Below are 14,488 nucleotides of genomic sequence, written 5' to 3' on the forward strand. Positions count from 1 at the left end.
TTAATATTATTCAGTTATTCATCTAGTCAATAATATCATTCATCATTCTGTTTAAGGTAAAAAGAAATATATGCTCATATCTAAAATGCATATCTTTAATGCATCTTTACCTTTATTCTACTCCTCACAAGCCCATAATCAGTTTTAATATCCTATCTTGACTGAAAGGGAGTATCCTTAAGTCAGGAATAAAAAGAAGTTTTCTAAACATGGTAAAGAATAATTATCTTCAGCTAACCACTAGCATCATACTTTGTGACAAAAGACTTGAGGCATTCATATTAAAATTAGGAATAAAATAGGAAACTAATTACCCTTCTATTTAACATTTTTAGAAGACTTAAGGCAAAAACATAACCTATTATATCAGGTACACCTTCTGGCAAGGAAAAGCAAAATTATAACTATCTGTAAATAATATTATTATAAATATAAAAATAACTGAAAGAATCAACTGAGAAATCTCTAAAACTAAAAAAGTGGTTGGAGATCAAAAATCAATTCTGTTAATGTTTATCAGTAATGACAAGTTAGTAAATATATCGAAACAGAAAAAAATGTAACGTTCACTATTGAAGTAAAAATGTAAGATATATTGAAATAAGTTTAATATAAGAAACGTGTAATTTATATAGGTAATAATAAAAACAGTATACTGTGAGACACAAAATGTTTTGAATGGAGAAGAATATTATACTCCGAGGTTGAGGGAAGATAACTGATTAGTGTAAAAACAGCAATTCTTTAAAAAAAAAAAACAGCAATTCTTTACATATAGGTTTAATGTCATTCCAATAAAAATTCCAGTAACATTTTTTGGTGAAGAGATTGAAACTGTGAATCAGAATGTTGTCTGGAAGGATACATAATTACATCTAGTCAAGAAATTAGAAAAAGAAGAAAGGCCTTAGTTTGCCATATTTTTAAAAAAAGATTTTATTTATTTGAGAGAGAGAGAGAGAGTATGAGTAGGGGGAGGGGGGGTGGAGGAGAGGCAAAGGGAGAAGCAGACTCCCACTGAGCAGGGAGCCCCATGTGGGGCCTGATTCCAGGACCTGGGGATCATGACCTGAGCCAAAGGCAGATGCTTAACAGACTGAGCCAAGCACCCCTACTTTGCCAGATATTATAACTTAGTATAAAATGAAGTTGATCAGAGCACTATAATAAGAGCTAGAAGGTTAATAGCTCAGAATAGATGATCCTTTAAGCATATCTTAATATGGATAAAACAAATTTGTATAAATTCAGATACTATGATGTATTAAGGAGAAAAGGAAATGTTAATACATAAAAGTTTCTTTAAAGTAATAGGTAATGGGAATTAAGGAGGGCACATGATGTAATGAGCACTGGGTGTTATATGCTATTGATGAATTACTGAACTCTACATCTGAAATTAATGATATACTTATGTTAACAAATTGCATTTAAATAAAATAAGTAAAATAAATAAAATTTTAAAAAAGTAATATATATCTGAAGAAAGATACTGCCTCATACCAGGATAAATTCTAGAGAGATTAAATACCTGGTCTAAAATTTAATCACAGAAACATGGTTTCTCAGTGTAGGTACTGAAAGGCATGTGCTTGGGTAAGATAACCTTGCAAATGAGTATAAGTTAGAGAAGCAAACTGTTTCAAGGATTAAATCTTAGGACCCCCAGTATGTAGATCTCAGGTATGGAGGAAAATTTAGCAAAGAAGACAGAAGGAGTAGTCACATGATTTAGAAATCCCTGGAAGAGCATGTCCAGGGAAATCAAGTGAACAAAAAGTTTTAAGAATAATGGCTGATTTAGGGGTGCCTGAGTGGCTCAGTGGGTTAAAGCCTCTGCCTTTGGCTCAGGTCGTGATCTCCGGGTCCTGGGATCGAGCCCCGCATTGGGCTCTCTGCTCAGCAGGGAGCCTGCTTCCCTCTCTCACTCTGCCTGCCTCTCTGCCTACTTGTGGTCTCTGTCTGTCAAATAAATAAATAAAATCTTAAAAAAAAAGAATGGATGATTTAAAGTAGCAAATGCTGCTGATTGATCAAGAAAGATGAAGACTGATATCTGAATATTAGTTAACTGGTTAGTACAGTGGCAGGGGTAAAAGCCTGATTTTAGTAATTCAAGAGAGAATGGAGGAAACTACAGAAGGAGTATAAATAACTCCTCACTGTATATAAGGAGAGGAATGAAGTAGTAGAAGTCAATAGGGAAAGTGAAGTCAAGAGAGTTTGTTTTTATTCTTATTTTTTTTATTTTATGTTTTTAAAGATTCATCCATTTATGGGATGCCTGGGTGACTCAAATGATTTAATATCCAACTCTATTTTGGCTCAAGTAATGATCTCAGGTCCTGGGATTAAGCCCTGAGTGGGGTTCCGTGCTCACTCTGGAATCTGCTTAAGATTCTCTCTTGCTCTCCTTCTGCCCCTCTCCCTGCACATGCTCAATCTCTAAAATAAATAAATTAAATATTTAAAAATTCATACACCTATTTTAGAGATAGAGCATGTGCACATACATGCACATGGTGGGAGAGGCAGATGTAGAGAATCTTTCAGCAGATTCTCCACTGAGCATGGAGCCAGACACATGGCTCGATCCCATGACCCATGAGATTTTAACCTGAGCAAAATCCAAGCGTCTGTTGCTCAACCAACTGTGCCACCCAGGTGCCTCTATTTTTGGGTTTTTTTGTTTGTTTATTTGTTTCCACATTTTTATTATTTTTTTAAGATATCAGAAGAAACAAAAAGTGATGATGCAAGAGAGAAGAGGAAATAGGGGTGGGCAGAATGATGCCCTTGAGTGAGAGAAAGGGCTGGGATCCAGAGCATAAGCGCAGATGTGGTCTAGAAACAAGAAAAGCTCATCCAAAATGATGAAGAGTCAGAGTAACTGCACACAGATGCAGAATGGTGGGTACATGTGGTAACGGGGGATTCTATTAGTTCTCTTCCAACTACTTCTAATCTTTCAATGAAATGAAAGCATGACCATCTATTGAGAGTAAGGCTGGAAAAGGGTTGGGGGAGGTTTGAGGGCTCGAAGGAGAAGGTATGAAATAATCATCCAGAAATGTGGGAGAGGGAATGGACTGAAGTAGAGTGATATAATTGCAGAGTAGCACAAAGGGTCAACCTGAAGTGAGCAATCATCGATTTATGGTGAGACTAGACAGCATAGTTGCCTGTTTCTCAGCAGCCACATTCAGCTTAGAAGGCACAGGTATGGAGCCGGAGGATGTCATGAGTGTTAGAATTAACTGAACGAAAACAAGTAAAGGAGTTGCCAGAGAAATGAACATTATAAGGAAGTGATACTAAAGAGGGGTCATGAATATTAAGCTGGTTGAGAAGGGGAGGACCTGAGGGAGCCAAGGAGCAATGAAAAGACGTGAGCACCAACGGTGACACCAAAAACGTTGGCACTGATGTATCAAGAAGAAGTGAACTGGAGAGAAAACAGATGATGGCTGAAGAAGAAGACAGTTGACCTGGGACTGTGGAGGCATTGCACTTTCTTGTAATGATAAGTTCAGGAGCAGCACTATAGAGTGAGGACAAGAAGCAGATTTAAGGGTATGGAAGAGTTAATGTCATGAACACTAAAATCTCGAAGGATTATGATAATAGTGCTAGAGAGAATGGCAATGATAAAGAGGAAAAATCTTCAAGGAATGAATGAAGTGGATGCCCTGAGGGTTAGTAGAGAACAGGGATGAGCAGGTGTGGTGGGCAAATAGATAGGGGCATGTGATTCAAAGCCATGTGTTGTAATGGGGGAGAAAGGAAGATGATAGGGAAATGATGGTGGGGAGTAAGGACTCCTGCTTCCTTTCAGACTCCGGTAAATGCAGAGTGTGAGGCAAGAGCTACCCCTTGGAAGGCTCTAGGGGGAGCAGTATGTCGGGGACAGCAAAATGAAGAGAACACTGAAGGAAGAGGGAGAATATGTAGCGGAATTTGCTGAGTTTCCACTTTGAGTTCCAGAAGCCTCACTGGAGGGGTTTCAGTAGATGAGCAGAGGTGGGAAACGGGTTTAGCAAATCTGGTGTCCAGACCTGTGTGAGGATTAGAGTCTGGGTAACTCTGTCTGGTGACATGGCAAACCTAAATTTCTTGAGAGTCCTGACTGTTTCAAAGTAGATTAGCAGTGTTAGAGGGCAGGCTATTAGCAAGAATATAACAACAACAACAAAAAAAGAGTAGCTGGAATTCTATGGGAAGTGGTTAAATTATGGGCTATCTAATCAAAGACTAAACATTTCAAAGAACATCAAGCAACCTAACACATTCAGAATAGGTACATTTAAAAAGCGGAACATAAAACAGCACCTATGATATTATATAAATCTTATGTATAAACACATGCACAAAATTCATAGAACTCTAATACCTAAAATATTAAATGTTTAGTTGAATTTTGGGTGACTTTTATCTTTTCAAAATTTTTCTATCATTTCCAAATTTTTAGTAAGTTTATTTTTGCATGTAATCAGAAAAAAAAAACCCTCATATGATTTTTAAATAAATCGTAGTGTCCTCGGTGTTCTCCTAAACTGCTGTTAATATTTTATTTCTTGACATGAGCAGTGGCTTTTCCAATGATCAATTTTTAATTACTTTAAAAAATGTATAATATGGTTAATGTCTTTTTTCCCATGTTTTATTTCACACACACACACACACACACACAAGTTCCCTGTCACTTAGATCATTCGCCTCTGCACATGGTCTCTGAACATGTGTAAAGATAAATGAGCACATGGACCTTATTCAAGAAAGACACAGGTAAATACCTGGCATTTGGAGGTTTCAGGGTCACACAGGGTGCTGTGTCCATTACACTGACATGGAACGCAGGTGCCCAGAGTTGGTCCAGGAGTGTGGCTACCCGGCTCAGACTGCAGGCGATAAAATCCTGGCATGCATGTCTAAAAGAAAAGGAAAGCAATTAGGACAGTCTAATTATGAATCTTGGTTTAGCAATACTTGGGTTCCTTGGTGGTGAAAAAGGACTTCTTTCCTTCTACCTGAATTAAAGGCAACATCACTTCTAAACACAAGGACCAGTTTTGATTCCTAATGTGTATTTCTGTGTGGTTCTTAACGTATACAGAAGGCATCCTAGACCTCAGATCTTGGCAAAGGAGAACTGTCATTTACATATACCACTCAATCTGAAAAAGCTTCAAATAGTCTTTTTCTTGAGAAAGAGGTTTGTTTTTTAATAAAATTGTCATTTGGACTACAGAGAGAATTCCAATGTCCTTGACAACTTAAAATCTGCTTCTGCTATGCTTGATGGATAACTAGCTAATGTCCAATGAGACTCAGAGAAGTATTAAATAAATAGAAAAGTGTCATGGTTGCATTTTTTATATTGATATAATTTAAAGACGATAAAAGCAAGAAACTTAAAATCCTCATGTCTTGGGAATATTAGGCCACCAATAAAATTTATCTTTCCCTGATCTATTTTTTTCATTTTGCAATAAAAATCCTAGAGCAAACAGAAAACTGCTGGCAAAGCTGACATATGCAGAATCAAGACTTCCATCTTCATTCGGGTTTATTATGCAAATGTATAAAAAAAAAAATCTCTGGCTTTCAGGAAGGAAGCCTGTAGCCCCTGAAGAGGTAATGAGAGTGGTCTTGGTTCCAAGCTCAGTCCTCTTGATATGCAAAGCTACTGCATTTATTAGACATTGTTTGATTTATGAGTGAGAAGTAAGACTTAGTTCCTCAGATCCTAATGAAGTTTATAAAGGGTCTGTTTTAACATCTTGGCTATGTAGGAATTTTTTTTTTTTAAATAGCATATCTTACTCCCATTGATGGAAGAATGATCGCTGAATAAGCAGGAAAAAACCATATGCACTAAGAACTTCCTAATGCCCCTGTTTTCTTTTGGTTGTGGCCTAGGTCCTCCAGAGTTGTATTTGCAAAAAGGCTCCTTGGAAAAAGAAAAAGATCAATAGTCAGTCTTCCCTCGCTTATTTTGATTTAGATACTGCAAAAGTACCTCAATTTAGCATTCAATTGAGTCTCTCTGCTTTTATCACAGCCTACAAGAAATTTTAATGAGATTAAATAATATCCCTTTGAGCAAGCTGATAAAGAAAGTCAGGGAGAGTATTCAAAATATTTTGAGTCTCATTTGTCTTATGGTGGACTTCAACATATATTTAATATTTATTCATATTATTTAAAATCAAGGTTCATATCGCTCTATTGTTACCAAATAAGGTCTAGAAATTATGGCTGAGGAATTAATTTAAGAAACTGAAGAAACCACTCAAAGTATATTTAGAGATATTTCACAGTATGAGTTGCTCCCGTTCTTTGATATGCTGATTAAAGAATAAAACTGGATTTTCTTTACCTGGATTTCATCCTTGGATACCTATATAATTATTGTTATCTTACTGGTGTATTTGCTTTGGTGTGTATGTGTGTCTATGTGTTTGTGTCTGTGTGTGTAAACGTGAAAATCACACAGAGAGTTTTTGTAGCTCCATTTTATACCTCAAAAAGAAGTTTAAACCTGGGTGGCTCAGTGGGTTAAGCCGCTGCCTTCGGCTCAGGTCATGATCTCAGGGTCCTGGGATCGAGTCCCGCATCAGGCTCCCTCCTCAGCAGGGAGCCTGCTTCCTCCTCTCTCTCTCTGCCTGCCTCTCTGCCTATTTGTGATCTCTCTCTCTCTGTCAAATAAATAAATAAATAATATTTAAAAAAAAAAAAAAAAACAAGTCTCAGAGGAAGAATAAAGTTCAGAAATAGGAATTTTCATTGAGGAATTACATATAATTCAGTGTTATAAACTGAAATCTGAAGGTCAGTGGGCAGGTGAAGTTTACTCTAACACACCCAATTACCCTTATTACCATGACTCTTCCCAGGAAAGAGAGCAGGATGAAGCAGAAAAGCACCTGTGATAGGAGTCTGAACCTGAGCTCCCAGTGGAGCTCTGCACGGAAGCTTCTAGACCTGTCTCTGTGGTTCCCAACCCTGATGCACATAAAATCATCCGAGGAGTTTTAAAAGCCACCTGACTCCACCTCCAGAAATTCTTTTTTTTTTTTTTTAACTTTTAATTTTTTCAAAAGATTTTATTTATTTATTTGAGAGAGAGAGAGTGGGGAAAGGCAGAGTGAGAGAGAGAATCTCAAGCAGACTCCCCATCCGGTGAGGAGCCTCCTGTGGGTCCTGATCCCATGACCCTGAGATCACCACGTGAGCGGAAGCCAGGAGTCGTATGCTCAACTGAGCCACGCAGGTACAACCACCTCTAGAAATTCTCACTAAATGGGGAGAGAGTAGGGTCAGGGTTTGTTTCAAAACTCCTAGATGGGTGTAATAAGCAGTCAGAATGGAGAATCACTGGCACGTGCCTCACTCTGCGAGTAATGTGTGCCTTTTAAAGGGCTGTGACACAGACTGTGACACAAATGAATACGGAAGCCTTGATTTTACAAGTTAACTTTTTTCTAAGGGATACAGGCAAGTTGCATGGCATCATTGAGAATGTGGTTTTCACCACCCGAAAAATGAGCAGGTGTATTAACTCCGATGATTTGTGAATCTTTTAGTGCTAACACTGTAGATCAGATTCCTAAGTTGGCAAAGTAAGAGACAATGCAAGAGTTAGAACCTTAAAACACTCTTTAAAGGAATTGGATATATTTATTCCATCTTAATCCCCTCCTTTCTTGGATTTGTTTTGTATTTATTCTTTCCACTTTTTGGTATTTTTGAGTCTTTCAATATCAAATGTTCTCAGTGAACTGAGGCAACATTTATGAAATGATCATGCTTGAGTCCGAATAAAAAGAGGAAAGATAATAGCATTTTTTCAAGTCCTAGCTACAATCCTTTCTGAAACAAATGGAGAATTTAAAAAAAACAAATAAACACTGTTCCTTTTTCCCTAACTCAAACTTTCACAAAGTTCTCTTTGCTTGTGCTAGAGTTATTCATAGCGCAATTGTCTTCTGCTGTCCTTCTATCTTTATTTTCATAATATGGCATTTCATCAAAATGTTCAAATCTCATTTGCATAAAAATGTGAGAGTATGGAGACAAAGAGAATAGAGAACCTACAGCTCCAGGTGCAGAGTTACACAACATCTCCCACCTCTCTCCTCAGACTTTAACAAGAACAACACTTGTGCCTGTTGCCTGTGGAAACCCTATCTTATATCCTCATGGGGGTTTCACAATCAGGCAATCCTCAGTTTCATTCTTGTTTATCACTTACTAATATGATTTTATGCAGGTGTTGAATACTGCAGGCTTCAGTTTCCTCAACTGGGATATGAAGATGTTGGAGAACCTTAGAGTTAAGGATGTAAGCCCATCTAGGTTTTTTGAAACAGACTTAATCGTGCTCAAATTGCAGTTTTGCTGTTTTCTAGTTGTGTGGTTGTGGGTAGTTTCTGTAACTTGCCTGGGCTTCCATTTCCTCATCCATAACATGGGGATCATAATACATACTCAGTGCTTGGTGTTTTGCAGGATACAGTAAGCATTCAGTAAACGGTAAGTTGGGTTTTTCTTTCATAAGCTTGTTGTGAGGATTAAAGAAGGTAAGGTATGTTCAGAGCTTCACATACAATAAATCAACAGAGATGCCTCTATTCCAGATAATTTTTTAAGTACAGTCATTGAAGACAGACTAAAAATAAAAACAGCAGTAACTGTTTTACATTGCATTGGGTAACAGAATATCCATGTCTGCCTACTTATCCATACCATGTGCCTTAATATTTTTATGCACATGAAAGCAATCTTTGGGTCTTCCATGTATAATAAAACTGGTAAAAGGTATCCCAAGAAAAATGTGCATATGGAAGAAAAAATGTCTATTTTCACTATTTTGTCTTTTGAGTTTTATGACTTGATAATAGGTGTACATTTAGGGGAGATATAAAAAATTATTTTTTATTAACCAAAAGTTACAGCTTCTCAGTGGTGACCCAGTAACAACAGCCATTCAACGGTGAGCCAGAAGCCCTGTTACAACATGAGGGTGAGGAGAGAGAGGTTGAACTGCAAACATATGATCTAAAGATCATCTGCAAGTATTTGATCAACATGATCTAATTATACAGAACCACATACTCACTGCTGACTATTTCCAGTTCTACATACAACCTAACCTGAGTTTAGGTCAGTTTAAGTCAGTTGGACAATCATGTGAACTCAGACAATGGTGAGAACCGGCTATAATCTCAGTGGCTCCCACACCAACAAATGTGGTAAGAAAACTGAGTCTTTATTTGACTTCTAAAGGTAATCTGATCTTTACTTTAAATCATAGGTTGTAATAAACGCGTATTTCTAGAACTAACATTCTCAATGAACAGGATGCCGAAGCATCATGAGATGACAGGTAACAGGCAAAGGGTAAGTGTCTTCAAATTGGCTATTATTGGCCATAACTAACACTTAATTCTATTTATTTGCAACCACATTTTGGGTGAAAACAGGAAATGAAGAGCTTGTAAATACAAATGTCTCTAGAATATCATACATTTGGCAAAAATATTGTAAAGGAATTGCTTTGTGTATTCAAGACCCAAAGCATATGTTACTGGAATGGGAGGTATTATTTCAGAACTGTCCTTAGCTGTTGCTTCGATGATTAGATTTTATGCTTGGGTAATTACACTTTAGAATCAAGATGAATTATAAATAAGATGTATAATGGATTAGAAGCAATGGGATGTGGAGAACACCTCAGGCACCTTATTATGAGAGATAGGCCTTTATCCCCATAATCTCAACACTAGGATATTACTGTAATTATTGTCTGTAAATAGGAGCTTAAGTGAAATTCACAGGACATAGGTGAAGCCACCAATGCAGATGCTGGTTTGTATGTGTTCCTAGTTTTCTTAATCTTCTTCATTTAAAGTTTCTTTATTTGTGCTAATATGTATTTTCACATAATGATGGAAAATTACCAAGATTAATGGAAAAGCATGTTTTAGAATATGCTATTGAAAAAGCCTACCAATCACAGCAAAAAGAGTTTTTAACATTTAAAATCTGGAATGGAAGGCAGACTGCATTAAAATACTTTGCTACTCTACTCATATTTTATTTGTAAATGAACAGTGTTCTTTTTAAATACATGCAGAAAAAAATATAGCTGCGGTATAGCTTTCTCTTCAAGATGGTTAAAGATCAATCTTGACTACTTACTCAGTACCTTTCATAGCTAAATAATATAGCAGAACCAGAGAATTTTACTACAAACCCAACCTATTATTTTATAGATTGGATAACTATAGAGCAAAGAAGGCCTATAACAATTAAAGAATTGACCGAGGTCAAACAGTAAACCAAAGGTATAGCCATATGCTTCTTGGGAAAAAATTCCACTTGTGTAGAAAAATCTCAATTCTTTCTGTCTTCTTCCTTTAACTCTTTCATGCTCTTTGGAAAGGCAGCCACATTCACAGTCTCATTGTTTACATCTACGCTGTGTGTGCATATGCGTATTTTGGTTTGTTACGCATCTAACTGTGATATGTATGTGTACAAGTGCCTATATGTATAGGTAGGAGTTATGATTTCAAAATGAGGTAGATTATTTGATTATTTATTACATCAAAATAGACACAGTCATATGAATATTGCCTTTTGGAGCAGCCACAAAGTTATAAAATTATTCCAAGTATGTTTCACAGATATTTGCAGTTGTTCTTATGAAATTGTTCTCTGAACAACATGGAATTTATATAACAGTAATGAAGTTGAATAGCATTTCAGTTTATAATAGGGCTTTCACACACATATTTGTTTTAATTATTATTTTTTATTATGTTATGTTAGTCACCATACAGCACGTCATTAGTTTTTGATGTAGTGTTCCAGGATTCATTGTTTATGTATAACACCCAGTGCTCCATGCAATACATGTTCTCATTTAAATCAATCCTCATGATGATTCTACAAGTTTTTACTTGGGCCAGTAACAAACCCTGAATGCCCTGTCCCAGCTATGGAGCTAGGGAGGAGTCACTGAAACCAAACTCCTTTTCTTTTCATTGTAGCACGCTACATCTCAGAAAATTATATTATTTTTAAGTTACTTTAGTTTTGAGCTGGTGCCATCACCTGCCTTATGAGCCATACTCAATAAAACTCATCAAATCCTGTTTACAAAAGATGCATACTGTTTTCTATAAAGAAATCAGTGCATGGATATATAACTAATTATTCCACAATAATACTATTAACATCAACCAGCATTGACTACTACTGTAATAGTGCTCTAGGGCCATAGCTCATTTTGTCTTCATATGATTCATCAGCTGCTGGTGGGAGAGGTATTAAGCATATCTAACCAGCTATGCCATGGGCCTCAATCAATGTGCCTACCAGGAAGGCATCTCCACTGCAGGGCTGGAGAAGATCTTGGTTGCCCTTCCTCTGCTTTTGGTTGTTGCACTTCGGGGAGGACTACAGGTCTGCAGGAGATGGACGAGTGTGATGGCAGTAAAGGACTTGGAGGTTTACCAGCTGAAGCCCAAAGAGTTTTAGTAAATCGTGCAAGGTCTCAGTCCTGGTAGATAGTGAAGTCAAGATTCCAACTCAGGCCAGTTTCCCATCTATTCTTCTTTCCCCTATATTATATTCTTCCTATTAATACTTAATATTTGCAAAAGTCAAATAGACTTCCAGAGGATAAAGGTCTTGAAAATATGCCAGTTTTAAAGATAATCAGGGGAAACTCTCAGAGAGCAAAAGCAATTTAAAAAAATATATAACGACTGGATGATAGTGGCATTGTGGGAACAGTACATGTCCTTCTGAGAAGCTTATGTTGAAGGGAACAGTCTGCTATTCAGTGCCTGTGTTTTGTCATGTTCCATATAAAAACAATCTTTCAAAACCCAATATAATCCTATCTCATAATCACTGCAGCTTAAATGTTTTTAGCCATTCAGAAGAGGTGGTGAGAAAATGGCTCAGATATAATAAAGGTGCCTTATGAAAACATTCTTATTTCTTAACAGCTCTGTATTTTTACAAATCTTTTAATTTTCATCAAATATTACCCTTCAGATGTGATTCCTACTTCTAGGTCACAATAACACCATACTCAGCTCATGGTGTTTCATGCTGTGAGTGGAAGTTTAAAAAAAAATAGGTTAAGGATATGCAATGAACAAGGAAAACTGATTGCACCCAGAATAGTTCTGGAAGTTATTTCTGTTTGGCTGGTTAGGTGAGTTGAGCTTATGCAGGTTAGCAGTAGTCAGCTTACCTCACAAGACAAACCAGAATAGCCTGGGGGACAATCACATCTTTCTATGAAGCGAGCTGGAGGCGTCACCGCTGTTATGCCTCCTTGTTCGGCTACCTCCATCGAGATCTCAGAAATCCTGCAAACAGTGAGTATACTTAGATTATCACACCAGTAAATTAAGCTCATGTCGTAAACACCCAATCCTACAAAAAGAGTCTTCTCGGGTTTTTGTTTTGTTTTGTTTTGTTTTTTTAAAGATTTTATTTATTTATTTGACAGAGAGAAATCACAAGTGGATGGGGAGGCAGGCAGAGAGAGAGAGGGAAGCAGGCTCCCTGCTGAGCAGAGAGCCCGATGCGGGACTCGATCCCAGGACCCTGAGATCATGACCCAAGCCGAAGGCAGCGGCTTAACCCACTGAGCCACCCAGGCGCCCCTCTTGGGTTTTTGACAATAACCTCAAGCCTGTCTTATGGTTTTCAAGCTGCCTAAATCCAGGGACTCACACGCAACATCATATCCCTGCATCTTGCCTTCCTCAAAGGCTGGGATTACACATTAGCAAAATATTCACATAAATCATAAGGAGTTTAGTAAATTAGATGTCTGATGTCCTGTGGAGAAGTTATTATAAGGATCTTTTCCCCCACATTTTAAAATGTGAGTGGCTTCAGGTAGACATGGGCAATTAATTAGACATTTATATTCCTTCAAACAGACAAACCAAGGTCATTCCCCATTAGAATATCTCCCGTGGTCACTAGTGAAATTGCTTTTAATTTAGAACTAGCCCGATTTCTTCCTCTTGAGTCTGGCTGTCCTTTCAAGAACTTTAGAAAACTGTAAAGAAAACAACGATTGAAGATAATCCAGTAATATTGATCTTACTGGATAAAGGATAAGGAAACTTTCAGATTAGTGACTTTGTTCATTTTATTAAATAAATCCTTCAACTAACTTAACTCAGCCTTCCTATTGGTAGGAAGGTCCTTATAGTTGAAAAAAATATATTCCTAGTGAAAATGTTGTTACCTTTTACATTCACTTGATATGAAGCATTAAAAAATATATGCGGTCCATAAACTCAGACTATTTCATGACTGACTAACTGGTAACATGAAATGTTCTGCAAATAAACTTTTAAATGAGAAAATGAATAGTTTTTCTTCACCAAAAGTCACCTCCAATAGCTTGAGGAGCTTGAATCATAAACTTTATAACAAGCATAGGTAGGTTTTATTGACAATGAATTATGAATGCACACCCTGACTTTGTAGATTGTAATCTGCACTCTGAAGATCAGCCAGCCTTTATGAAACACATGTTCAATTAAAATTCAGATTTCACTCTCCCCTCCTTCTAGTTCACAAAGCTGTTTGATCTATAAACAAACCACGCCTCTCCTGTAAGGAAGACTCTACCTTCATGTCCCCCTGGATTCTCTGTGGGAGTGAGAAGGTCACTTGAGGTTTGTTCGTGAGTCCTCTCTGTCGGCATCGTGTGGTATTTCATAACATGAGGAGTTGCTAACATCATCTTCCCTTCTCTCCCACACGCACGCACACAACAGGCTAGTGAGTATTTAAAAAACTGAGTAAAACTTGAATTGTGTGTCAACAACAGATATTTCTGCAATGCACCTGGTTTTTCTCAGGGGATAAAAGAGCAATTATTTTGCTTGAATCAGGGATTTGGGCTAACTCAGGCTTCTATTTAAGTAAATACTGAAATGCAAAGTTGTTACATCCTTGAATGTAAGAGAAGACAAAAGTGAAGAAAAAAAGGCAATGTCAGCAATTGACATTATGTAAGTCTCAAACTACATGTAAAACTCTCAAATGCTCTGCTTCTGAGACTATTTTATTTGTAACTGAACAAAGATGCAGGGTTATGTTCCAACTATCTTAGAGGAAAGATTCAAATATATTTTTCACTATATATTGACTATATATATATTTTTATATGTTGACTATATATATGCATATATAAGCACATATATGACTATATATTTGCTATATATAAATATATATATTTCACTATATTTGACTATATATTGTCACAATTCTACTGCATTAGAAAATTAAGTGCTGATCCATTGCTTTCTTTATTCTTATTGTTGATAGACAATGGCTTTAATTTTTATTAAGCTTCGAACAAGTGATGTATTTATTTATTGATCCTTAAGCTTCACAAAATGACCTCTTAAACCAAAGAATTTTTTTTAGGGAGGTC

At 36.8% G+C, this 14,488-nt stretch overlaps 1 protein-coding gene across 2 annotated transcripts in view; it reads right to left on the reverse strand.

Annotated features, from left to right (window-relative positions):
* The window catches only part of LAMA2 (laminin subunit alpha 2), a 491,254-nt gene that overhangs the window by 207,708 nt on the left and 269,058 nt on the right, over nucleotides 1-14,488 (reverse strand). For both annotated transcript variants that reach the window (XM_044249160.1, XM_044249149.1), the window contains exons 27-28: nucleotides 12,275-12,392; nucleotides 4,794-4,928 (exon numbers count right to left, since the gene is read on the reverse strand). In XM_044249160.1, the coding sequence (XP_044105095.1) occupies nucleotides 4,794-4,928; nucleotides 12,275-12,392 (253 nt within the window). The remainder of the gene's footprint in view (nucleotides 1-4,793; nucleotides 4,929-12,274; nucleotides 12,393-14,488) is intronic.

The sequence above is a fragment of the Neovison vison genome, chromosome 1 (genome assembly GCF_020171115.1).
Source record: "Neovison vison isolate M4711 chromosome 1, ASM_NN_V1, whole genome shotgun sequence".
Classification (NCBI taxonomy): domain Eukaryota; kingdom Metazoa; phylum Chordata; class Mammalia; order Carnivora; family Mustelidae; genus Neogale; species Neogale vison.